Raw genomic sequence first — 27,060 nt, 5'->3', positions numbered from 1 at the left:
GAGATTTTCTAGACTTGGCAGGATAAAGCCCTGACACCCTGATTTGACTTCTAGGTTGACTTTGCTTTGAACAGGATCTTAGATCCCATACCTCCTGAGGTCTGGTCCAACTTCCTAGAGACTGTGGAACTCTGCAGCTGCTCTTAGTGCCAAACATTTTGCACTGATGTGTGTTACTTAACTTTATTTTCAGGGGTTCTGAGCCTGGTGAATTTTCACTAGACTATCACTTTTCTCTAGAAAATCCCTTCCTAAAGGAAGAAGGCTAATAAGATTCAAGGATATCTTTGTCAAACTGAGGCTAAAAATCTACTTGTAAATGAGTAAAATTCAGTATTCATTAGGGAGTGGCATTTATAAACTACAGGTGTAGCAAGTTGTGGGTTTTATTAGAAGTAGTCTGCACAAATATTGAGACATGCTTGTCCTGAAAATATAAAATATTAATGGTTCCCACAATTTTTTCTGTAATTCTCTCAGTTAAATACTCTTCATTATTAATCCTCTCTTCATTCTAGTTTTGGTTTTGTGGGTTTGATTTGGTTTTTTTAAAGACTTACCTTTACTAAAGAGAAACTTCCTTCTTGGGAGTAAAGTCAGCTTAAGACATTTCAGTGCTACCTACGTGTTTCTGACTCCCTCAGCTGTACTGTTGAAACTTATGGGAATCTATGTCAAACTAGATTAGGGAAGTCATTTGTGTTAAAAATAACCTTGCCAAAACAATTTATTTTTAACCATTTTGTAGTATAGTAGAAGTTGCTGGGTCAAATTAGAGATGTATAATAGGTAAGGAAATGAGCCAGAGTGGAGAAAATGCTAAAGTTGATTTAGCATGGGGGGGAGGGGGGAGAAAAAAAAAGAAATCTGAAGAACTACAGCCCAAAGGACTTGATGTAATAATATGCAGGTAATTAACCTGAGTGGCTAATTTGTCTGTGGTAGACAAGTAATAGTGGATGTGGTAAATAAGGCTGGAAGACTTAAAGCAATACATTTTTTCTTTAAATTCTGCTGCTTTTGAAAGCTCTTCTATGTAGACATTGTTTTCATTCTGTATGGTGATGGAGTAGTCATGAAAAGCAAGAGCTGTTTGTGAACAACAGATTCTGAGAATCATTGAATCATTAAGGTTGGGAAACAACTTTAAGATCATTGAGTCCAACTGCTCATCCAGCACTGTGTTTACCACTAAACCATGTCCCCCAAGTGCTGCATCCTCACACTTTTGATGACTTCCAGGGATGGTGATTGCACCATTTCCCTGGGCAGCTCATTCCAATGTCTTCACCCTTCCCATGAAGAAGTATTTCCTAATGTCCAATCTAAACCTTCCCTGGCACAACTTGAGCCAATTTCCTCCACAAAGTCTTGTCCCTTGTTAACCTAAGAGAAGAGACCAACCCCTATGTGACTACACCCTCCTTTCAGGCGGTTGTAGAGAGCAATAAGGTCATCCCTGAGCCTCCTTTTCTCCAGGCTAAACAACCCCAGCTCCCTCAGCTGCTTCTCCTTAGACTTATGTTCCAGACCCTTCACCAGCTCCATTGCCCTTCTCTGGAGTCACTCCAGCACCTCAGTGTCCTTTTTGCAGTGAGGTGTCTAAAACTGGGCACAGGACTTGGGGTGTGGCCTCACCAGGGCTGAGTACTGGGGCACAATCACTGCCCTGGTCCTGCTGGCCACACTATTGCTAACAGAGGCCAGGATGCCACTGGCCTTCCTGGCCCCACTGCTGGCTCATGTTCAGGGCTGTCAGCCAGCACCCACAGGTCCTTCTCTGCCCAGCAGCTTTCAGCCACTCTGCCCCAAGCCTGTTGCATTGGGTTGATTCTTGACACAGGTCCCAGATTTTTTGGAGAAGGTGATGAGAATTCTAAGTTAATGTGTTAACTTGCAGGTTAATTACAAAACTCATCACAACTAACTTCTTTTCTTTTTCTCTTTCAGTATTTCACCTTCTTACAAGAGCCTACCATCAGTATCAGAGACTTTTCCAACCCTGAGAACGATGATTGAAGTACTAAATACAGACTCATCTCATTGTCTAAAAAAAACTATAGTTGTTGTATAATTTATACAAATAAAAGGCCAAGAGGTACTGCTTTGTAAATTATTTTGAATGGTAAATTATGGTCAAAATGGTTTGATTTTGTTTGGTTTTTTTAATAGAACAAACTTACTTGACTTTATCACCAGTAAAAGAAATCTTTCTGTGACCAATAATATTAAAGAGGAAAAAAGAAGTGGAACAACTGCTTTTTCATATTAAGACACACTTTAACAGAAATAGTTATTCAGGGGCCAAACTGAATAGCAGTAAGCTTGATCAGTTATGAACTGAACATAAGGCAGGTGAAAATTTATTTTTAAAAAAAAGTAATCTTCATTGGGAATAATGCTATACTACTTCTCATTGTTTTTTTCCAAAGCCTCTGCACAGAAAACTTAGAGCTCTACCATGTGTGAGTAACTATGTAGTTCATGTAGCGCAGCCCAGTGAAGGAACAGATGTCAGCTTAAAAGAATGGAGTTCAGGGAAACATCATTGGGAAACAAAAGCAAACCAGTTACTTATTTGGAGTTAGGCTCTTGGTGAGTAAATGTCAGAAACAACACAGTCTCCCTTTCCAAGTACCCATTGGTGATGGTTGGCAAAAGTTCTTAACAGATTGACAGGATTGAGGTATATTTGGAGCACTAGCTAGTGTTCCTTCAGTTGATTTTTATAGGACAGACTTGGCAGCATTCTGGAAAGGCAGGTTTCCTTAACCAAACCATAATAAAGGCAAATTTGACCACCTGTATGTTTAGTACTGATGAATATGAATTCTAAAATTTCTTGATCAGAATTTCTGTAAAGGGCAAAAGTAGTTGTTTTTTTTTTTTTTTCCAAGTAATGATAAAGAAGGCTTGTAAGTTTTCATTAAAAGAATTGGGATGCTGTCCATTTGTAATACGGATATTCCCAACATTCTGTTCCTAAGTACCTTATTCTGTCCCACTAAAAATAAGCACAGTTTGCTCCTTCTGTTTAAAAGTCTAGAAGCTTAAGAAACCTCTACTATATTTCATTAAGGAGGAAAGGAATTGTTATTTTCCTGAAAAAACTGCAGCCTGGAAAATATGCCTAACTTTATACCTTGATTGTGTTCTAATGTGATCTTCTAAGCCTCTTCTAAGTTTTGTTATGCCTTGTATTATTCATTGAGAAAGGGGAGTTATATTGGCATTTGACCAGCCAGTCTTGGGAACTATAAAAAGAAGGGGTTTTGTTTTGGGGTTTAGACCAGAAGGAGTGGAGAAAGGAGGGGTGGGGAAGGAAAAAACTGCCTGGACGGACAAACCGTGTGCAATTGTCTGGGTTTCCGTGTCCTCATTTCTTACTCCCATGGCTGACTTCGTCCCCACCCCCTGGTGGCAGACAAAAGAGATTAATGGGAGATCACGGGAGGGTTCGGGGTAATGTATGTTACACCTCTTATGAGTGTGTGTGTGCCTGCAAACGTGTTTCAAAGGCTTCTTTCTCTGGGCGTGAGGCAGATGACTAAGAAAGAAAGCGAGCTCAAGTCAAGTGCTCTCAAACAAGTTTAACAAACAAAACAGGATTATATAACTGGGCTGGTATGTGATGACTTGGGGAACTGTAATTACCTCCAAAGAACCAAGTATGTGGAGAAATCTAATTATCATTTTCCATCCTCTTCTGTGTCATCTTAGACAGCTGGTCTAGCGATACCATTTGAACTCTTAAATGGGAACATTAATGTATTGCAGCCCCAGTCACTTATCTGTTAAGAATTATAAAAAGAAAGCAGACTGAGGAAAAAAGAAATAGGCTAAGCAGTGAAAAACCATTAATCTGAACCTCAATATTTGTACTACTTTGTAATATATTTTGAAGATAATTAAAACTACTGCAACTACCTAGGCCAAAAGTCAACATAGATTTAGTCTCACATAAATCTTCTGACATATTTGCATATCTTAGGTAAGCTTGATTTTTTGTTGTTTGTTTGTTTTGTGGAAAGAACTATGCTTCCCCCGCCCCAGGAGACTGGTCATCTTTGGGGAATTTGTGTGTGGGACCTTGATGAATTTTTGCCAAACTAAGGACTTGTTACCGGAAACGAGCATTTATACAGCATAGAAAACCTAATTATTTCAGCCTTTAGAAATCTGTTTTCCCAATGTACCTAATGCCTACTGCACAGACTTGTTACACTTAGGCTGCAGCTGTACTATCAAATAAATACGGAGGCTTCGGACCATCTTGCACCCTAGCTGGTGGAGTTGGACAGAAGTGCCTGTGCCAGGCATCCTCTCTCTTCTGACAGCAGCTGCTGGACCTTCTATCGTGTTAAGAAACACCTACGGCTTATTTAGGAGTGAGGAAAGGCAGGCTCTTGGGCACGGTGCTACTCCGCCAGCTGAGGCAAGTCCCTTCCTGGTGCTCCTGGCCCCGGCAGCGTGGGAATACTACAGCTTACCTCCTCGGCAAGAAGGGGAAGGGCTGTGGGAGACAGCGCTACGGGCAGGAGCACTTGAGGGCCGTGGGGCGCGCTCAGTCACACGCTATCGACGGTACCGAGACCGAAGCAAGCCCGGGAGGCGGCGTCCCCGCTTCCCTCCCTGTCGCCGGCCCGAGGCGGCGGGAGAAAGGCCGGCTCCCTGCGGCGGGAGCGGCGGGGGAGGCGGGCCGGGGCCGCCGCGGGCTGGGCGTGCGGGGGGCGGGCAGTGCGGGGCGGCGGCCGCCCGGCTTTATAGGGAGCGAGGGAGGCGGCGTCTGCGGGAGGGGAGCGGAGGAGGCGGTTCTCTTCCCGGTCCCATCCCCAATCCCGCCGTGCGAGTGCGGGGCTGGCGGCGGCGGGGTGGCCATGGCCTCCATGGCGGCGGCGATCGCCGCTTCCCGCACGGCGGTGATGAACGGGAACCGGCCGCTGGACGAGCGGGAGCGCAAGCGGTTCAGCTACTTCTCCTCGCTGAGCCCCATGGCGCGCAAGATCATGGCGGAGAAGGAGCGGATCCGCGAGCGCTACGGGCCCGAGTGGGAGCGGCTGCCGCCCCGGCAGCAGGACGAGATCATCGACAAGTGCCTGGTGGAGCCGCACGTCCAGGCCCGCTACGCCGCGCACCGCGGCACCACCCGCCCGCCCGCGCAGCCCGCCTCCTACCCCAGCCTGCGCCTCAACACCGGGCAGAAGGTGGTGCGCTTCGGAGACGAGGTACCGGCCGCGGGGGAAGGGGAAGGGGCGCCGGGGGGTCCGGGCGGGAGCGGCGCTGCCCAGCCCCGGCACCGCCGCACGGGCGGGGCGCGGCGGCCGCCGCCTCCCCGGGCTACGGCGCCGCCGGCGCTGGGCTGCCCGGGGTCGCGGGCGCTCCGCGCCGTCGGCAGCCGGGCGAGTTGCCCCGGTGATGAGCTCGATTGCTTTCCCCGCTGCCTGGCTGTGCGGGAGGGCGGGATATGTTCACAGTGCGAGAGGCGCTGGGTCGCTCCGCAAAGGCAGGGAAGGCGCCGGCAACGATAGCGCTGAAGTGGATTTTGCAGAAAGACTTGGACGGTCTCAGTTCCCCCGACGGCGGGGCACGGCGCTGGACATAGTCTCTTGCTGAAAATGGGCTGGAGGGAATGTTTACACTGAATTAAATCTCTTCCTTTTCGTTTCTAGTTTTAGACACGGTTAAAAATACAACGCTGAAAACATTCCAGCTCTTGGCATGTTTGACACCTTAAAAAAATGCAGCCTGTTCCATGTCACATGCCAGGAAAAACAAGGGTGTGGAAAGATAGATGGCAAAAAGTATGGATTTTGAACCTTCTGAGAGCCATCTATCCAGTGGTGAAGCGTGGCAGCCCTTCTGGAAACCCACAGTAAAAGAGTACCCGGTCTGGAGCAGTGGGTCGTGTTACCGAGTGTGAGCCCTTGAAGAGGAAGGTCTAACAATGCTTGAAGCAACCTGACAATACTCTTCAGACACTGTGTCTCTTATTCAGTGTATCGATTCCCTTTGTTGTCTATTCTTTTATGTTTCTATTATATTCTTTTATTCTTGCATGGTTACAGAGCCGGTTTCCTTTGCTATCACCATATAATAACTTTAAGTGACCTATTGTTAGTTATGTGGCTTCTACCAGAAAAAGAAAAAAATCCGCTTCTGCGTTTGTAATCATCAATCCAATTTAAAGAGAGCAGGGCTACTTTTAGGCTCCTCTCCAATATCCCTTGCAATGGGATTTCTAAGAAGCATGTGGGGCACACTGATACTGGGCATCATGGTTCCCAACCAGCTTTGTGCCAGGAGACTGCTGCCTGCATTTCCCCTGTCAGGAAGGTGTGATGCTGTGCTGCATGCACATCATAGCTAAAGCTAGAGAGCACAGAATGTAGCTCAGGTTTGTCTAGTTCATGATGCCCAAAATTCTAGATAAATATTTGATAGTAATGGCCAAAAAGAGGTGTAGCAGAAGGACACAAGACAACAAATTTGGTTGTGCAAACAACCTTTGAAAAGAAACTTAAATCTAAAGTTAGTAGTGAAAGAATTTAAAGAGTGTGGAAAATAAATAGGTTCAGTTTTCCCAGCCTTGGAGAGCTCTGCTGTGCTTTCTGCTTTGAATTATGTGGATCTGGAAGGCAAGCCAGCGTGTTTGTAGACTGTTGTGCTGCACTGTATGGAAATAATAATTTCCTAAACATCTAGAGAGTCCATCTGAAACTGGGCAAATAGTTTTCTTTCCCCTCTTCTCCCCTGTAATACAGTTACAATATGCATAATGTTAATGTTTCTGTAGCCATTAACCAAAGAAGGCATGGTTCGTCCAAATACTTGATACAAAGTGTTTAATTTTGGAAGCATCTGCCTCAACCGACTTCCTCTTTGACTTCTAAGCAGAAGTTAATATAAATTACTTCTCTGAAGAAAAGAGATTCCACTCATTTTGGCATTCGCCATTTCCATTTTAGTTCTCCCAACTGTACTACTGAGCCGTGGAGCCTTTTCTGGCCCTTCATCTGATAGCTTCCTCCCCCCTGGCTCCCTTGCTGGCATTCGACCTGATTGTTGGACGTTTGCGCTGGCTGACAAATTGTCCCTCCTTGTCTTGCCGCGGCAGAGCCACCGCTGCGCCGGTCCCTCGCTGGTTCAGCTCTGCTTCCCGGGCTGGCCAGCGCTTGGCCTGCAGAGCTCTGCTGTCTGTGTGTCCTGCTCAGACTGCTCAGGGAGCTGTGCCCCGCTGCCCGTGTGAGACCCAGCCACTGCACGCACCTGGGCACCCAGCCTTGCTCAGGACGAGTGGATTGGTCCTGGCCGCTCTCCCTGGTGTTGGTCTATAGTATCCTAGGGCAGGGAAATGGGGAGTCGCCTGCATGCCTCAGAATCACTTGCGGATGCTGCAGCGCTTTCAGTGAGAGTGTTTTGGCCTGGTGATGTTCTTGCTGATACACCTGGTCCAAAAGTTTCATGTTTCCAGCCACAGCTCATCTTCCCTGTTAACTGATGTTGAAATCTGTAGTGATCTACCTGGGCTTGCTTAAGCACAGAAATTTGATCTCTCTGACCTCATGTTCTTTGGAAGACGTGGTAGAAAGCAAACCAAGGATGAAAACTGAAGATACTGATTTGCTGGTCCGGGCCTCTCACTGTTTCAGTCCCATTTTCATGCGTGTTACCACTATGATGAGGTGGTCCAGAGGACATATGTAGTGGTCTTGTGTTTCTGGACAGTTGCTTCCCTCTTTCTCGCCCTCACCATTTCCTGTATATTTCTTCTAACACCAAATTTATCTCCTGAACTTGTAGCCCAGGACTGTAAGTTCTCAAACTATAAACATCTCTTACGTTTTCAAAACACCTTTGACTATGTTGGCTGTGTGGGAAGGGTGTTACAGAAAATAGACGTGCAGTAACAGGACCGTGGCATCCTGTAGCCATGATCCAGTCATTTTATAATGCTAGAGCACTGCAGCACCATGTGTGACTCCTACCAAATGCCTGGAGTCACTGCTCCTTCTCTTCCATCTTATCCTCATTGCGGCATCACCAGTCATGGAGCTGGTAGCAGAAGCCCTGCAGGCGCTGTGAACACAGTTTCAAAAGAGAATTAGGCTAACAGGGGCGTTTCACACCCCAGTGAAATTAGTTTTGTCCTGTTTGCTGAAGATTGACTTGCTATCATCACACATGAGCCCAGCACAGGAGGGTATTTGTTGCTTCACCATAATTTTCTGTGTCTAGACAGCCCAAGCCTCCTGACCAAGGGCTTTTGGGTGCTGCAACAGAGCTTCCTCTTTCCAGCAAGCCTCCAATTGCTGGCATTTCTCCATTTATAATTTCTTCATTCTAATGCCCATAGTGGTAGAAATGGAGATTATCTGAGCAGGGAGAAATCTGGAAATACAAGCTGAGATTGAGCATGAATGTAATATAGATGGATTATTTTTGAAATATGCTATAAACCATGAGGGGAATAGGTGGAAAACCAGCAGTATGTGAGAGGCTATCACCCTTTGCACGCTGTAGAGGCTAACCTTTGATAATGCAGCTGATTTGGTGTCAGTTGATGCCACTGGGCTCTCTCTGGTTCACTAAAAGATAATTTAGATATTCAGTTTACAGCAAGTTCTCACTGTTCTCTTAATATCATCCCTCTTTATCCATAAGCATGTGATGTAGACATGGAATCAAGGCCTGGTTTTTCCTTTGGTTTTTAGTTTAGTTTTTTTTTTAATGGATATTAAGTATTTGAGCAGTAAAAGAGTTGGGTGTGAAAGAACTAACTTTTCATTGGAAAAAATGCCATATGCTCTAGGAAGTGGTAAATATTTTATGTGGAGGAAAGAGGTAAGAGGATTTGGTTAGCTTCATTCATTGTGTTTTAGAGGGAAACTTGACTTACCCGCCTTCAGGCAGAGATGCTATTTGTTTTGCTTAGCCTTAAGAACTTTGGCACTAAACAAAGGATCAACCCTTTTACCTCCCTACTTAAAACAACAAATAATCAATGTGGCAAAAACTTTTAAGTTTGGCCTTTTAGAGATTTGTGCTTTTTAAAAACCCAAAAAGGAAAGGCAGCTTTTGAGTGCAGTAAAATCTCAATAACCAGCAAGTCCTGTTCTAATAACACTTCTGAGAAGCATTTATTGGTAGGTTTGTCTTGCCCAGCTACTGTCAGCTGTGCTGCACAATGCTCATGTCAGATACACAGGCACACTTCTACCAGTGCCTTCCATTTTGAAATTCAGATGTTGTTTTCCAGCAAGCTGCCTACATATAGCAAATGTAATTTGTGGTTCTTTTTTATGTATTTTGCAGCTGGTTGTTGAAGTCAAGTGTATGACCAGATTTTTGCCTCTTTCTCACTAGTCTTTTTCAGCTTTGAAATGTGTTGCATGAGGCCCCATTTCTTACAAATAGGTTCTTTTTCTTTAACCCTGCTGAACAAAAGTTTATTTATTTGCCTTCTTGCTGGAAGAAGGCATTGTTGTGTGCTGAAAACAAAAGCTGATCAGATATGGACTTTTTTTGTAATCTATGTTGATGATATAATAATATAATGATGTCTCTAATCCTTTTCTCTAGAATTTCCAGTCATAATTCACTTTTGTTATTATTGAAATAGTTGATTCTTTTGCTCCCAGTTTCTTCAAGCATGTATGAACTTGTTTATTCTACAAAAAACCTAAGTTCCTTCTCATATTTGGTTGGTGATAAACATGAGTCAGGCAGTTTAGATAGCATAACACAGTTCAACAGTATCCTGTCTTTTCACTTGGTCCTCTGAATGTTCTCTCTGTGAAGACACATGAGGTGGAGGCCACAAACTTCCTTCCCTTCCCTGACAACGGGCAAAACTTGTCAACTGTCTCCTTCATCCTAGCCCCAAGTGCACTTCAAATAACCACAGACATCAATTGCTTGAAGGTTTGTATCCTCCAGCCACGTCTTTTCCTATTTTATTCTTTGCTGTATCCCACAGAAGATCTTTTGAATGTGGACAGAGCTCCTCAGAGTTACTGGCTCTGAGGAGGGATGAGTTGTGCAGCCCAAGAAACAATGAGACAGCGTTTTAAGTAAAAAAATAAAAATAAAAATTGATCCTCTTCCTTTAGGGAACTGCTGCCTAACATGTATCTGCTACTTCCATCTTATGTAATCTGTGAAACTCTTAGATTCTGTCTCTGACCAGAACTTTTGACAGCTGTTACCAAAATCAATTCATGGCAGGAACCTTGTGCCTGCCCATGCTGGAGGTTGAGGTTACAAGTTGCGGTGCCAACAAGGACAATGACGCTTGAGGACACATCAGCTTCTATGGAGTGGGAGGCTGGCTTGCTCTGTCCTGCAGGGAGTGATGTATCCTGCTGCATGACAGCCTCACACCTTCACTCTGCCTTGCCCATGCTGCTTTTTCATCCCTCTGTAGTCAGCCTTTTGTCCTCAGGGCTCGCTCACAGCAGCAGCGGTGTCACAGCTGAGTTGAGGGTGTGCAGAGTAAAGGGCTGTCCCTGCCACTGCTGTCTTCTCTTGCCTCAAACACAGCAAAATAAAGAACTGAATGTCTTGGATCCAGCACGAGGATGAACTTGGCTTACTGCCAAGTTTAAAACTGGTTCCTTGCTTGTCCTGTAAATGGCAAGAAGACAGAGCTTCCTTTAAACTCTTTAGATAAAACCCAGTGGCACCTCTGCCTACACATCTGGAGCTTTAAGCTGCTGTGACTGCATGTAGCAGTGTTACAGTGTTCTCTGGACTTCAGTTCTGTCCTTTCCTGCTGTGGTTGAAGTCAAGCCCTGGTTTATCCAGACACCATGCAGACAGAAGTGTCGTAGTCCTGCCTGTGTGTGGGACTCAATCCAATGGTTAGGTTCTCCCATCTCTCTTCCCTTCTGGGCTGTAATTCCTCTCTCATGCATGCTTCAGAAATTATGAACTCCAGTTGTTCAGAAATTAACAGCTCCATTTCAGAGGCAAAGGGCATTGTCCTAGAAGGAGTTTGAAATAATTAGACACACCTGGTGTGAGGTATCACACATTGGGTGGTGTGACATTCCCATGCAGACAGCCGCACACCACAGTGCAAATGCTGATAGATACTAAAAAGCAGACTTCTGCTCCTTTTTTCCTTTAAATGTTAAAACATCTGAGAATCTGTTTCCTGGATTGAGAGAACCTGAATTACATTAATGTTCTTGGCAAAAATTTCCTATACCAAATTTCCTTTTGGCCACAATATGTGATTGAGAAGAGCCCAGGCCTTTTCTCTTAGATGAGCTCTACCAGGCCAGTTCTTTTTAAGAGCGTGGGATCACCCTCATATATACCACAAATACCTTGCTGCTAGGAACTCTGTATTTCACAGATGAGTAATAGCTGGAGTATGCCATGTTTTTCTGTTTAGGAGATGGTTTTAGACACTTCTAATCATGATCTCATAGCTCTAGGCCAAAAAAATCTGCCTACAGTGAAATAAGAGAGGGCAGATCAGGAGAATGTTATCAGATGTCTGAGAAATATATTCCTAGAAAGACAGAGACTAGGAATAAGAAGAAAAAAACAGTCACAGTGAAATGTGGGGTTCCTATGTTGTGATAAAACATAGTTGAGTCCTGCAATTCTCTGAACAGCAGGAGTGTGAAAATCCTGCATGGTAACTCCTGGCCTTTCCCTTTCCATACGGTGTTCCCACTCCTGCTCCTTCCCTGGCGTGCTGCAGTGTCCACCTGCTCGGGGTGGAGGGTGCAGCTCACCACCTCCACCTGTGGGACCATCCAAAGTACCAGTGAGTCCCAGCCATGACTGGGAATAGAAATGCAATCATCTTGTTGTAATTCTTCAACAAATATGACCAACAATCATTTTTCAAATTATTTTCCACCCTTTCTTTTTTCAGTGTAGGCTGCAGGTATTTCTGGAGGGCGTGCCATGTATGAAGGGATTGTTTAAATTTCTCCGTTAGGGATCATTTTCAGGAATGCAGCATCTTCAAATAATGGATTTGAGATTTTGTGCTGTGGGTGCCCTGTGGCTCCTTCACCACCTCTGAGCATTTATTTCAGAGCGGCATCGCTGCCGTGGTGCGATGATGGGTCCTGTTGGGGCTGGATCCAGCTGTGCCTTGGCCATGCAGCTGTTTCACTGGCCCACGAGTGCCTGGTTGTGCTTGTGCTCTTTGGTTTGCCAAAGGGAGGAAATGGGACTTGATTTTCCTGAGGCCCCTTCTCCTTTTGTTGTTTCTGTCCCTGTGTGTTGCTAGTGGCTACCAAAGAAAAGCCTAGTAGGAGACTGGAAATGTAATACATTTTAAAGCTATTTGTGGAGAAACCATTTCAGGAGATTGAGACCAGGCTAAACCTTCATATATTTGGTAGATTGAATTGGTACAGAATTGATAACCTTCCCCTTAAAGGACCTGCTTTCAGCCAGTCTTAAAATGTAATCAGTGCCATCTCTAAGTAGTGCTTTCACTTTTTAGTCAGTTCTGTAGCAGTGGTTGTTATAGTTCCAGCAGTGTAACATAATGTCATCTGTGTGATGCTTCTGAGAAGATGAAGCTACTCTTCTGATTTTTAGTCATTCTTCAATTTTATTTCAGGACATAACTTGGCAAGATGAACACTCAGCTCCGTTCTCCTGGGAAACGAAGGTAATTAAACTGCTTTTTTTTTTTTTTTTAATGTTGCTTTGTCATTTTATACTGCTCCTACTGCATTTATTGTCTTCATTTTGTTACTTGATAGATTAATGTCACCTTTATTCTATGCAAGAGGTATGAAGTGACCATGCTGCAAATCAAACAGGACTGGTATGCTTTGATTTACATCAGGAGAAACTCAAAATGTACTTCTTGAACTAATGTTCTGGCTTTGAGTGCAGATATAAAACCAATTCATTACAATTTTATTTTTTGTTGCAAACTTTTTAATCAACTTTCCACATTTAGTAAGACCCCTGTCTCAGATACTGTATAAACAGAGCTGCATTTCACTTTTAGGTCAGGAGTAAAGTAGCTAGAAGATGGTGTGAGAAATGTGCAGGTATCTCATAACTTCACTGGATTCTTTCTGAAAGCCTGTCTAGTACTTCATCTTTTTATTATGAACTAGAATGTTGTCTTAGGACACATGTAGTGAAACTTGTTAACCTAGGGCTGTGCTAGAAGCACTATGCTATTTCCTATCCAAAAGGCTCCTTAAAAAAACCCCATATTTTTCTATGGTGAGTTGGTTGGGGTTTCTTTTACACCTCACTTTATCTCTGGTATTTTTTAAAAGCATTATTTATGATGGGATTCTCAAATGGCTAGCACAGAGCCAGAGTTCTCCATCTTTCTGAGCCTGCGGTGTGAGGAAACACAGTTGTGCCATATGTGTGGTGGGAAATCAAGTTTAGTTCTTCTTGCTGGAAAAATTCTGGGAGCAAAACCACAGCTCATTGTCTTTCTCAACTGGGTATGGCAGGCATGTTAATTTAATCACACATTTCAGACTTTGTGTTTTCTACCCTTATCTCCCAGAGAAAGCTGCTACTGCCCTGTTCCCTATTTCTTTCTTCTTTTTGTTTTTTTTTTGCCCTTGAACTATGTAGATAATCATGTATGACCTTATGAATATAATCTTAGCCTAATGCAGAGTAATTATTTGGAAATGCCAGTGAATACTAAATTAATCCAGTTGACCTGAGACTTAGCCCTCCCTGCTCAAGGTCACTGCCTGTAGCTGCACCCCATCTGTGCTTTGCAGAAGCTGATTAACCTATAACTTGATGTGACTCCTGGGTCCTGGCAGCCTGCAGTGCTGCACTTTGAGAGAAACCAGTGCCAGTCTTCACTTGCCTTAAAACTCCCTTAAAAAGCTGCTGTGATGGTTCAGGAACTAGTGGAGGACTTTCTGTGTTTTCCTCTTTCTCCTCTCCCTCCTTGCTGACGAGAAATAAAAGCTGTGCCACAGCTGTGGGCTGAAAAGTTGCATGACCTTTTTCTTTAGCAAAAGTCTGAGAATCCATGTTGTCTGGATTTATGGGGTAGGGTTTGGTCGGTTCCTGTGGATTCTTCCTTTTGGTTTTTCCCCAGTGTATCAATCTTTCAACCAAACCCTTCCACTGCTGAGTCTTCCTTTTCAAAAGTGGAGATCTTGCTTTGTGCTTACTCTTTGATCTTCCCTAACTTTTATGAGGTAATAGTGGAAGGCAATTTTAATGAGGTACCAGCTGAGGAAAAAGTGGCCTTGCTCAAGTGGTGCCATGTGAGGAAACCTGAATGAGCTGCTCGAGAAGCTTGGTGTGTTGTAATGCATTGTTCAATGTCCTGTGAGCCAGACCTGTTCCCACTGTTTTTTAGGCTGTCAGGCTCTTTCCATTCCATGAGCTCTCCCCAGGATGGGCTGCTCTTTCCACAGCACTCTTCTCCCTGATCTCCTTTTGATGCAGAGCTTTTTGTTTGGTTTGGGTTTTTACCATGTTATTGCCTGAATGTGCACAAATATGCTCTGGCTTACCCAAGGAAGGGAGCGTGGCTTTTGCAGAGCAGAAGAAAGTAGAGATGTAAATCAGTAAAACCAGTAGACTGGGTTTTTTAAACACTGAGACAGAAAAATAAAGCAGCAGAATGAGTATATTCTGTAACTAACACGAGGGAAACTGTGAAGGGGTAGTGAGAAGTGAAGAGAAGAGGGCAGGGCATGTATTCTCCCAGGCTGAAGGCTCTCAGCTGTAACAGTGATGCCAGTGGGGATTCTAGTTGATAAGGTATGGACAAATTTTTCTTACTGTAGCTAGTGCCATGGATTCCCTACTTCCATGGCAGTCAAACTTACCCAGGAACAGTGTACTGAATTGCTGTCATTTTGTTCAGAACGTTGTTGAAGGGCTTGGTGACTTCACTTGTGTCACAAGTAAACTTTCTGTATTCCCATTTTAAACACAAATGTGAGATGTGGCTGCAGTCGTTCATATCACAACAAACACTTGCATGAATATCTCCACTATTTTTAGATGAGTATTTCTTGTCTCACCTTTTTATTTTTAAATCCTCAGACAAGGCAGACAAAGTAGAACTGCAGTGTAAATTGCAGAGTTAGCTGTTAGACAGCATTTAAAATAATATTTTTAGTAGATAACGATAGCACTTCTTAGAGGGAAAACTTGGGAAGCAGTGAGTTCTCTTGGCACTGCAAAAGGGCTGACATTTTAAAATAAAGATTGAATTGGAGGGAGTGATTTGGTTCATGGGTGGAGCCCTCATGGACATAACACGTCTTGAAATGTGGGTTACATTTTTAACTGGAGCTATACCCAGGTTTATGAATTCAGGGCATTCTATTTATGGCTTCAGGTTTACCTGAGATGAAAGATGACATTTTGGCTGAGTTTAGCCTTTGAGGTTTCTTGGTTTGTTTGAAGTAAAAATTCAGTGAAACTCAGCACAGACCTCAGGATATAAATGGAAAACAAGAATCATGCCTGAACTTGGAAGTAAAATTTCTCTGCAACTCTTCCTGAACTCAGAACTTTATGGGTTTTGTGATTTTAGATTTGGGCAGGGGTGGGGAGGGGACTTAATTAATTTAGTAATGGGCAGAAAATATTTCAGTTCGCCACCTCAGTTAGCACACAGAATGCACTGAGCAGCATGGGAATAAATTGCAATTTACCTCTAATTCATGTTGTTAACGAAAATAGATTTTATTCCAAATGCTTTAAGTTGACACATATATATCTAAAGTTTTCTTTTTCTTGATAGAGGTAGAATAGTTGCTGATTCTCTTCTGTTTTCAACAGGCCCTCAGGTATTTGTTGAAAATAGAAGCCTCTGAGGTGGGTTTAAAATAAACAAACCAAAAGAAAAAAAAAATGAGGAAGGTCAGGCTTCAATCCCATCAATAATCTTTTTGCTGCCTCCCTGTCTGAATTCCCTAATTATATTACTACAAAAGTGATCCAATCCCAGCAATGATTTAGGGAGAAAACAGCTATGTTCTGCTTGTAATAAACATGTTTTACCAACTGTTTCCTTTATCTAAAACCGAGGCAGTCTTCGGTATCCTCCTTTGAACAAGCCCTAGTTGGTGTTTTGTTTTTAATAGGAACACAGTGGCAGAAGAGAATTTTTTCCTTCCTTCCTTAGCAGCATGATATTATAATTGTTTGTTACAAGCTATAATTTGGTGTGATTATTTTTACCAAGCTGGCGTAAAAGGCATCACTTCCTTGGAAGGAGAGTGATCCCTGAGCTTTTGAGATTAGCCTTCCCTTTTTGATTCAGACTACGTATATTTAAAACACAGTGCTGTAAAACTTCTGTTGACTATTAGTTCTTGAGCAAAAAAACCCCCACCAAACCCAGCCTGTGGTAAAAGAAGCTGTGTTCAAGGTTTATTTTAGTCTGTATGGCCAAGTGTAGGGATTCAGTTACCTGCATCAATTTTTGCCAGTTCTGAGCATAAAACCAGGCACTGTCAGTACAAGCTTGCTCAAGCTAGCCAGAAACAGTGCCTGGCTGGATTCAGTTCATATCAGCAGAGTATGGGATGGAATTTCCTCCAAAGGTCCATACTATATAACATTGGCATTGTCTTTCTGTATGGACTAAAATTACTTAGATTGGTTTTGAGTGCTTTGCTCTATTTTTTGCCCTTGCAATTTGCCTCTGCTGACCTAAGGATTTCTTTCTGACTCTGAAAAGACCCTGAAAACACCCACGGTGTGCACAGGAAAGAAAGCAAAAGCTGCAGCTGCTCTGAGTCCTATATTTATTTTGGTTTTGTCCATTCAGCAAAGCAAAGTCATCTTCTAAATCTTTTAAAATTGGCTTTCTTACCTCTGCATTTATCAGGCTGTGCTTAAAACAAGTTGCTTTTGACAGTGTTTCTGTAGTCTTTGTCTCAACAATTTGGATTTTTCAGCCTGCCAAGCAAAACAATTTGTTTTGGCTGTATTTGCGTGACTGCTTAGTAAAATACTACACATTCCTGATGAGTGAATAAGAAGCTTTAAAAGTTCCTGGGTTCTTTGTGGTCATCTTGTTTTTAATATGTGCTGATGAACTGAGACCTGATTTCATACAGTACAATTAAATAATGGCATTCTCAGTGCCTCTCTTTCACTATACACTCTTTCCCATGAGTATGTACACCCACTATTACAATTTAGTGCATTATTGCTGCCTTGAGACTGAAGTTTGGTCTAAATCCAGTAAACAAAATTCCTAAATACCTTAATACTGTCTTTTAAAAGAAAGATGGGCATACAACCTCCCCAAACCTGCAATTTATAATATTATTTATATTTATGATACAGAAAAATGATCAAGACAGGACATCCTTTATTTAAACCCTTGCAGTGGTTTGAGACCAGAGGGATAAGACTGAAAAGAACACAGACTTCTAGGTTTGCTTTACCTCAAAATACTTCTTTGTGCATGCTTTCACATGCACTCTCTACCCCCTCTCTCTTCATGTGTTGAGAAAGGCTTGCTCATGCAATTTCTTCAAAATACTGCTGCTGTTAATAGCTTTTATTTGAATTCCAATAATTTCTAGAAATTACAGTTGGGACTGTACTAGTCTGTCTGTAAACTCTTGAGACTTTCTGGGCTGAACAATTCCCAGAAAAACCATTTGGACGGATGGTAGGAAAAAGAAAATATTTTTATTTTATTCCTCAGATGGGGATTTATAGGTACAGAAACTGGAGCTGATGTAAAGTAATACAAAATCAATGAAAGCAGCGGGGAACTGAAACCCTCTCTCTAGAATCCCAAACTGTGCCTGACAGACAATTCACTTTTAACCATGAAATCACCCCCCACTGTTCAGTGTTTGCCTCCCCAGGGTGGCAGCTGGTGCAGTGCCTGCCACAAGTGCAGCTCTGCCTCGGAGCCCTGCATGGGCAGGTGCACTCACAGCAGCCCTGCCCAGCCTGGGGAAAGCAAACCTTTACAGGTGAGCTGCTCCCCTGAGTTTGGCAGGGGCCAGGAGAGATGTGCATCAAGATATTCTCATGGCTGGCAAACCTAAAGGAAAAGGACATTTTTTGGGAGGGAGGGGGAGGTTGCTGTCTTTTAAATATAGTTTCCTTCCTCCTGCTGACGCAACCAATTGCCAATTTGTAATCTGATGTAAGAAACTGAGAGCAGAACTCTAATTAAAATCACATTTGTAGTGTCTAGTGACTCATTAGAGTGTACAGTACTACTCATTACTCAGATATCAGCATAGGGTGTTTCACACTTGGGCCTTTTCTATCTCTGTGAAATTATCTTCCTACTTATGCTGCTGCCCTGTTGTTTGGTTTGTTTTTTCCTTGCGGGGGAGGGTGTTTTATTGCCAGTTTTTTGACTGGAAAGAGATTGCCTATTAATCATTTTCTTTCGTCAGCTACATTTCTAAGGGGTTTAGATGTGTTAAATAACCCCAGAAGTCAAATAGAAGCATTATATATTTCAGGGAAAACAGAATATCTTGTGACTGGTCCACAGAAGTTCTTGGCTTCTGGAATTAAATGCTAGAAGCAGAATTATCCCTGTGACCTCTCAGAGCTGTATTTACATCCTGCTGAGACACAGTGCTTTCAGAACCTGTCGGGGTAGTCTTGTCTTCTTTGCCTTCCTTGTGGGAGAAGGAAAACTCCTGAACAAGTATTTTCATTTGGATTACTCCATGTCAGGAACTGTTTGATCTCCAGAGCGCTCCGTGAGACAGATGTGCAATCTCCAGTGCCAGGTGGTCCTGTCTGCTGGAATGGGTGCACCCCGTGGTCCCTGCACAAAAGGGCACACAGGACATCCTCTCCAGAGCCTGCATCCACAGCAGGCTGGACAGGCACTGAAGTTGGACAGGCACTGAAGTTGGAAAGGCGCTGCCTGAAGCGCTGCTGCAGTGCCACACTCTTCTCTAAGCTAGGAGTGAGGTGCCACTTCCAAACCACATCTCTGACTTGGGTATTTTGTCCCATAAAAAGAACATTAAATATCACCACAGTCAGTGGCTTTAGCTCCACAGCCTGAGAACTTCTCAGAAGGCCTGGCTGAGCTTCTCTGGCTAGCTGCTGTTGAAATGCAGAGCCGTCTTGTTGGTTTACTTTTTTCCTAATTTTTATTTTAAGAGACCCATACTTCCTTTCTTTCCATGGGTGTTTTTCCTGGATTTTATTTCCAACGCTGCCCTGGTGGACCTGGGGGCTGTGATGGCTGCTCTGCACTCTGGGCACTGATCTTCCCTCTCCCTTGGGCTGGGGGGTGAAGGAATCATTCTACTGAAAGTGACTGCTGCTGTGATGGCCTTTAGCTACTGTCATCCCCAGTGTGAGCCCCAGGACAGGCTGTTCAGAAGACAGCAGACTGCTGCAGGACAAAAAGTAGCACTGTTTTAATTTCTACATGACATAAGTCTGCCAAGATGGATTTTTTCTTTTAACCTGTCTTTGATTTTTAGAATCTGCCTTTTGTTTTTTCTCTTGGCCAGTGGAGAATTACAGGTCTATTTGATATTGTGTTGTGGGTTTTTTTAAGCTGGGATTTTATCAGTTCTAAAGTCTTAAAGCATCTTAACTTCAGGGTGGTAAATCACTATTCAGTAGTACTGCCAAATGAGCTTAGGGAAATAAATCCCTATATTTTAATATAGAGAATGGCAGTCACTGTAAATAATCCTCAACACCATTGCATCTACGGCTTGTTTATGCAAAATTTATCTGTGAATAAATATCCTGCTCTTAATTTTACGTCATGACTTGTTTAAAAAAAATATATCAGAGCACTAAGGTTTTTCCTCCTAGTTTTTTGCAGGCAGGGTGGGGTGTTGAGTTGTTTGGTAAGACTTGTGTGTATCCCAGCCCTCACCTTATTCTAGCTGAGCTATAATTACTTGCAGCTTGTTTATGTTCTGCATCTTTTGATAGCACAGTATATTCTTCATGAGAACACGGATCTTGGTGCTCTCTTGCCTACAGCCTTGGAAAAAAGATGCATCTAATTCTTTAGAAAGGTCAGATCTAAGTCCATGAATCAAATTATGTGTAGTCAGCTGCTGACTGTTTTAAAAAAATTGTTTTATAAATAATCAGTTGCTGGGTTAACAGTTGTTCTTTGATGAGAAGTTTCTGAATATTAACTACTAGGCTTGTGAGTCTTGCTAGATCTAGAGTCCCTTTGAACTTCACATGCACAATAATGTAGGACTCAAGATCAAACACTTCAGTGAAAATGATATGCAACTAGGACTTGCTTTAGACTGAAGCCCAGAGATGCTATTGCAGTTTGATTCAGGAAAGGCTGGTGAAAAAACATCCCAAATTTGTAATGAACTTCTGAAGTGTCTTTCAACCATTCGTAGCAAAAGCTACAACTCCTCTTGAGTTTTTTCCAAACCCAATCAGGCCCTTGATGACAACAGCACAGCTTTAACAGTAAATGCATTTTTTTTCCCTTGCATTATTTGTTCCTTTTTACAAACACAAGTCTGTGTATTAGGTTGTTCTTTCCTGGCACATATGCTTACATGTTTCTCAGAGGGTAATAAAGCTTAACTTTTATTAGCCTGAAGAGTGTCTAGCTAGTTGAGAATCATTTTACTGAGGCAGTGGTAAGCAAAACAAACAATTTGAAGCACTGTTCACTTTTCTGTGACTTGTAAGATTTTTTTCATGCATTAACTGTGGTCACTTGCTTCCTTGTCCCAGTGTTACCTCTCAGAAGTGGATACAGCTATCTCAGCACTGCAAGTGAAAACAACCCAGGGTTCAGGAATTGGTGAAGAATGGCTTGGCTGGAGTTATTTCTCTTCCTTCAGAGGGGCATTAGAATTATAAAACTATTTACCTATGTATACCCATTACATCTAATCCTTTATCTTGGAAGCAGATGGACCTGTAGCCAACTATTTCAAAGACTATAATGGAAGATTGCCTTTTCAGCTACACTGAAGCTTCTTTTGCTTAAAATGTTCATGTAAAACATCTCTGCCTTTCAAAATGCATCTGCAGCTGTTGTAATGTTTTAGTGCTGCTATTCTAATGTTTCAGTGCTGTGCATGCTGTGCACTGCTGCCTTAGATGGCACTGAGTAACTCCAAGACAATTGCTTCCTCTGTCTCCTCTGCAGCGGGTCTGGGACTTTTATGTTTGCTTGCAGTTCAGACTTTTAAAAATCATTATTTCTATGATACTACAAAGATAGACATTTATGGAGGAGCTAAGTTAGCTTTGCCGTGGTATCTGTCTCACAGTGGGCTGAGATGTTATCTGTGTGCACCAGGGTCAGAAAGCCCAAACTGTATCTGTGTGAAGCCCTTTGAAATGCTGTTTTTCTGTCCCCGAACAGAGTCAGATGGAGTTCAGCGTTGCATCTCTCTCCCTACAAGAGCAAGGTGGTGCCCAGCTGCAGAACGAGCAGAGGCAGCCTGTTAAAGCAGCACCTGGTGTCCAAGTCCCTAAATCTTCTCAGGCCAACAAGACCCCTGCCTCGGAGGGGTTGATAGCATCCAGGAAGGAAGAGGAGTCGTCCTTCTGGAAGATAAACGCGGAGCGCTCCAAGTTTGATGGAGACAAGTCTGAGTTCCAGTCCCTGACCCCCAGCCAGATCAAGTCCATGGAGAAAGGAGAGAAGCCCCTTCCCTCTTTTTACAGACAAGAGTCTGCTCCAAAGGAGACGCCCAAAGCTGAGAAGCCCAGCATAACTAAAGCAGAGAAGTCTGCCGCCCCCAGCACACCTTCTGTGTCTCTCGAGTGGGAGAAGCCTCGACCTACTCAGCTCCCCTCTAGTTCTCTAGATGACTTCTTTCTTCCTGATCCACCCCAGGATCTGGCATCTTCTAGGACAAACAAGGAAGATACTGATGGTACTATACTTACAGACCCACAAATGCCTGGACAGGTGAGTGCTGCTATACCCACTGTCCTTATATTTAAGAACTGTACAGCACATACTCTGGAAGATTAGGGACTCCAAAAATCACTAAGGCATAGCTCAGCTTGATGGCTTTTTTGTCTTTCAAATGTGAAGGAGTCTGTTTAATCTGTTATTTAACAGTCTGTTCAACAGGTTAACTTCAATTAAGTGCTTTTTAACACATAGGATAAAGGCACAATTTAAATCTAAGACCAGAAATGCTGACAAGGCACCAAGTAGCTCATTGACAGCAACTTAGCAAGTTGCTGCATCCCATAAAAGAGGTTGTGGAGTTTTATTTGCAAAAGCAAAATACTTAATGGAAAGAATAAGTTTTTTAACTTGAAAGGTGGGTGAACTAGGGTCTAGCACACTTTATTGGTACACACAGCATAGTGGTGAATGGTGAACTGGTTCTCAGCTGTTCCAAGCAGTAGCCTGACAGCCACTTCCCAGTGCTTTGTCCCAGGCAGCTGTGCTGTTTTCAAATGTGTTTTCTCTTAAAGTCCAAAATAGAAATAGAATGAGCTTCCAGAATTAGCCTTCTCAATGTTTTTTTTAATGAAAAAACCCAAACAACCCAACAACAAAAAATAACCTTAAGCAGCTCAATAGCCAATTGAAGCTATTTTAAAAAGCAGATGCTGATCTGTGAGAAAAGAAAGGAAACAGCAGGATATGATACAGGGAGGGGAAAAAAAAGAAAGAGATCAAAAGCTTAAAAATTGTGAAGTAGAGAAGAGGAGTGGTACTTCAATCAGAGCTGTGCAGTTCTGTTTGAAATCTGTAGCATCACTCTGGCAATAGCCTGACACATTACTGTACACCTTCAGCACTTCACACAGCTTTTTCTTTTTTCTATTTTCTATTTTCCCAACTGTGATTGTTCAAATTCCAAACGAGATGGTGTAAAGTCAGAAAGATGTAGGGTGAGGTGACTGGTTGCAAGAGAAGTAAGTGGCAGCACTTAGGAGAGAACCATACTTGAGCCACTCCAGTATTTGAAGCCCTTTGTTTAGTTATCATTTTCTGAAGCTGAGGGATAATGCTTCCTGAGCTGCCTAGCTACAGTCTGTGAACAAGGTAGTCCTTTAATTTAAGGGCTTTATCATGTTGTCTTACAAATTAACAGTTTCAAGTCCTTTGTGAATGTTTTCAAGATAAGTGAAATAGTTTGAAAAGTGTGTTTTTTCTCTCTGTGGAGAAACAACCCTCCCATGTGAAAATGGGAACAGAGGAGCAGACAACTTCATGTATTATAAAAATTTCTTCTGTTCTTCTTTTCTGGATTATCTTCCCTGTTCTGGGAAGCCATGCTCTAGGAAGAGAATCCAGAGACTCAGCTGTGCCTCTTGAATACTCTTCCTAAACATTAGAATCACCTTAAATGTCATGGCTAACCCTGCAGGAGTGAGTATGTTCTGGATAGGGTAGTAAATAACTTGTCATCAAAGTTTAATCTCTGCAGTTTTCTGCAAACAACTGACTCTAATTACAACAGACAATCTGTTGAATTAATGATGCTTGCCTTCTGTGTTTGTTTCATTCTCTGTAATTCCCAATGTAGTCTGAAAAATTGATCTTCATTAATTTTTTCCACGAGGAAAAAACCAAAACATTTTGCCTGCAGACCAAAAGAGTAATTTTATTTTTATCTGGAATTGCCTTTTTGGGCATTGTGAGTATTTTTCCATGTCTAGCATTTTGTGGTGTAGGTAGTCTTAGAGCATAGTTAAATCTTGAAATATTGTCAGGCAACATTTTAAACTTTAGTTTTTAGATAGGCAGTCAAATATTGAGTTTGTAATACCATAATTAACAACTACATTTATTTCCTTTTTTTTTTTACCTTGCAGACTAGTACAAGCAATGTTATCTTGAAGACTGGCTTTGATTTTCTAGACAACTGGTAAAAGATACTTCAAAACAGATCAAACCAATTTTGGGGAAGGAGTGGAACACCTTTCTCCTTGTATGTTAATTTACTAGCATTTGTGTCTTTTTCTAGAAGTAACTTTCAAACTCTTAAATGTTGCCTTTGTATAAACTTTTGTAATACCGTATGCGTTTTTGTTTTTTAAACAGTGATAGAAGTGTGGTTTCATTTGGATATTTTTTTAATATCTGTTAAAATTTTTAGTAGCTACTGTATTGAGAGGATGGGAGAAGTTACTGTACGCATGTTAGAGAGTCTCTGTATCCTAGAAATGGAACCTACAGGACCAGATTGCAGCTTTCAGTGGAAACCTTGCTGGCGTGGCTTGTAAGAAATTGTGTTGCACGTGCAGTGGTTCCAACCATACTTCAGATAGCTAAAAAAAAACCAGTATGAAAGGCAAGCATCCAGAATTGCATTGATTTGTAGATTTCGTTTCCTTTGAAAGTATCTTTTGTACCACTAACTGAAGACACTTTTTCTTCTGAAGAAGGCAAAGGCATTGCCAAAATGATGGATCCAAAAAAGCACTGTGTTTGTACCCTATAAATCTGCTAAAATAACTTAAGAGTGTTAAAAAAATGACCTGGGGAAATGGTATTTCTGGTGTTTGAGTTGAAGACTTGGGGTTGGGTAGAAGGGAGTGGGACAACAGCTAGTGAATTGGAGAAATTCTTCAGGGAACACAATTTCACTGCCTCCTTACTAGAGCATAACTCTTCACAATACTAGTGCTGGAACTAGAGAATTTCTGGAGTGTAGATTACCTTTGTGTCAGTAAACCACTATGTTTATGGGAGGCCACAGCAGTGTGAGGCTTTTTTGTTTTTTAAGCAGCTTATCGTCTCAAGGACTCATCAACTTTGGTGCTTTTTCCTCCTTGTGAGTTCATCCTCTTTAGTGTTCAACATCTGGCTTACATTTATTCCCAAGGTGCAGAGAGGCATCTCAAGGTGGCCCTTGGCAGTGTTGCCTCCAGTTCTGCTTCTGAATGATCTTTGGTGTTTAAAATGTAGAGAGCAAGAGTAGCTGTCGTTTGGATCTGTAGTCTCTGAAATGCAGCATGATTTACACCCTGATTCTCACTGTGTTTACCTCACCTCGAAGCCTTAATTCCCCTACGCACAGCCAGTGACTGGTCTGCTCCAATGCCAAAGGTTTGACTTTTCCCTTTACCTCAGCAATAGGCCCATAGCATTTGTTTGGGGTAGAAGGCAAAACACAGGGCTCTGATGGGTCCCAGCCAAGGCTGTGAGAAGGTCACCATCTCCTAAGCCATAGTTGTGCTAGCCTTCTCATGGATTAGCGCTTGACATTTGGTTCAGTGCCAGGGGCAATTAAATGTGCAGAATTGGATGCAGCAGGATATTTTTCTGCTTGTTACAGGAAGAGTTTGCAATGTCCTGGAAGAATCCTTCCCTCTGATTGATGTGCTGCTTGCTCTGAACAAGCAGAGTGTGCTGATAGAGCATTAAAATTTACTTGTTGGACAAGGAAAACGCTGTAAGCATATCCCCCTTTTCTTGCCCCCACACCCCACCAAAAGAACCCCCAAAAAATCCCAAAACACCAAGGCCAAAAGCTCCACTTTTTCTAGTGTTTTCTTAAAAGGTTCCTTAGCTAGATGGTAAGATCACCACAGAGTAAAAGTTGTTGTATAGCATACTCTTATTTATAGGCTTCTGAAAGCTTTTTTACATTCTTCCTGAGATGTACAGACTCCTGTAGTTCGTGGATGTTGTCTCTGCATTCAGCAGTTCAGAAAATATTTGTTGTTACCATTCTGGACTTTTCCGCAGTTTTTTTCTTTTGTAGCGTTTGCTACAAGCATCCAGAGTTAATACAGCTAAGAACAACTTCAACACAAATCCTTTAGGTGTATTATTGATATTGACTTGCACCTTCCTTTGAAACCTAACAAATGTTAATCTTGAGGTTTACAGTTACAAGTGAATCTGACTTTCTGTACATTCAGCTGCTGAAAAGTAGTAAATCCAAAATGAAGATGCACATTCTAATCTTATTCTCATTTGGGGAGATCTGAAAACAAAAGTCTCCTACTGTCAAGGAGCATTACTTTAAATCTCTGGTAATACCTTAAAGCTTCTTAGGGAAGAACCGGGGCTGCCTGTCTCTTCCATCGGCTAACTCCACCCTAATACACACTGGGACCAGCTGGTAGAACATGCTGCAGAACTTTTTACTTATCCTGGTAGGTTTTTCCTGTGCTTTGACAAGAGTTGATGCTCCTTCTTTCTTGAATATGTTTTTATTAAACATTCTTACAAAAACGAAATTGTATTTGGTCACATTTTATATTAACAATGTTTTAATAAAGTCACTTTAAATAGAACTGTCAAGGTTTTTGTGCTGCTTTGTGTGTTGTCCTTGATGCTCCACTTTCCTCAGTGCCAGTGAAGTTGTTTGGGGCATCTTGAATCTGCCTGAGAGACAGCCAAGAATGATTAGATTCGGAATTTAGAAACCAAATTTTTTATATCGGGGGAAAAAAAAATCAACACACTTCAGCTGTTTTTTCAAGCCTTTGAGTGATCCTATATGGGGAGGTATCCTTGCTTTATCATGTAATCTGACAACTATGGGCAGGATGAGATTTGGGAGGACTAAAATCTATTTGTATTTCATTGTAATAGACTTAAACCTAACACACCCACTCTCCCACCAGTGTCTCCAGGTAACCCAAAGCAGTATCTGGATCATTATTGCAGAAGCAATTTGAAAGCTGCATGTTATGGTTTAGCCCCAGCTGTCAATGAAACACCACACAGCTGTTCCTTCACTCCACCCAAGCAGGATAGGGGAGAGAATGGGTTATGTGTGGGCTTTAAAAGCATCTCACAAAAAGGAAGGTGCTGGCAGAGGCCACTGGGTAGTCTCACTTCCTGCCTTTTGTGATATGCAGCAAGTTCCCAAAGTGTAAGAGAATCAAATGTGCAGCCACAAGGATAGTTTTTCTTCTGCATGCTCACATCTACTTCTTCCAGAAATGTATTTGGAAAAACAATTTGGTTTGTACTCGAGCTGGATTTCCAGCAGCTAAAAGGGCATTTGAAGAAGAATTTGGTTTGGAAAGACTCCACAGCCAACTAACGGTGGTATTCCAACTATATTTAGGATCTGGCCTACACATAATTTGCTTCTTGTCTAAGCTTCCTCTCAACTTTTAAAAGTTCTCTACTGAAGGCAAATCCACAGCATCTGGGCACTGTCTCAGCACAAGGAG

General features: G+C 42.5%; 2 protein-coding genes across 2 annotated transcripts in view; both read left to right on the top strand.

Annotated features, from left to right (window-relative positions):
• Positions 1–2,101, top strand: part of TTC13 (tetratricopeptide repeat domain 13) — a 38,056-nt gene extending 35,955 nt beyond the window's left edge. The window contains exon 23 of the mRNA XM_084203544.1: positions 1,951–2,101. Coding sequence (XP_084059670.1) covers positions 1,951–2,074 — 124 coding nt within the window. The 3' untranslated portion in view covers positions 2,075–2,101. The remainder of the gene's footprint in view (positions 1–1,950) is intronic.
• A 2,706-nt stretch (positions 2,102–4,807) lies between these two features.
• On the top strand, positions 4,808–26,159 carry LOC311151993 (uncharacterized protein C1orf198). The gene is made up of 4 exons (XM_084202730.1): positions 4,808–5,225; positions 12,593–12,643; positions 21,314–21,865; positions 23,737–26,159. The coding sequence occupies exons 1-4, from the start codon at positions 4,878–4,880 to the stop codon at positions 23,791–23,793; spliced, it is 1,008 nt and encodes a 335-aa protein (XP_084058856.1). The 5' UTR covers positions 4,808–4,877; the 3' UTR covers positions 23,794–26,159.
• The last annotated feature ends 901 nt before the right edge of the window (positions 26,160–27,060 follow it).

This window comes from Fringilla coelebs (genome assembly GCF_963513975.1).
Source record: "Fringilla coelebs genome assembly, chromosome: 3".
NCBI classification, from domain to species: domain Eukaryota; kingdom Metazoa; phylum Chordata; class Aves; order Passeriformes; family Fringillidae; genus Fringilla; species Fringilla coelebs.
The sequence above is the reverse complement of the archived record's forward strand: the minus strand, read 5'-3'. Positions and strand labels throughout refer to the sequence as shown.

Excerpts from the sequence above, each read along its gene's own strand:
- LOC311151993 (XM_084202730.1), top strand. The coding sequence starts at position 4,878 with ATGGCCTCCATGGCGGCGGCGATCGCCGCTTCCCGCACGGCGGTGATG. Across the intron at positions 12,644-21,313 it reads CGTTCTCCTGGGAAACGAAG|AGTCAGATGGAGTTCAGCGT; the intron begins GTAATTAAACTG and ends GTCCCCGAACAG. Across the intron at positions 21,866-23,736 it reads ACCCACAAATGCCTGGACAG|ACTAGTACAAGCAATGTTAT; the intron begins GTGAGTGCTGCT and ends TTTACCTTGCAG.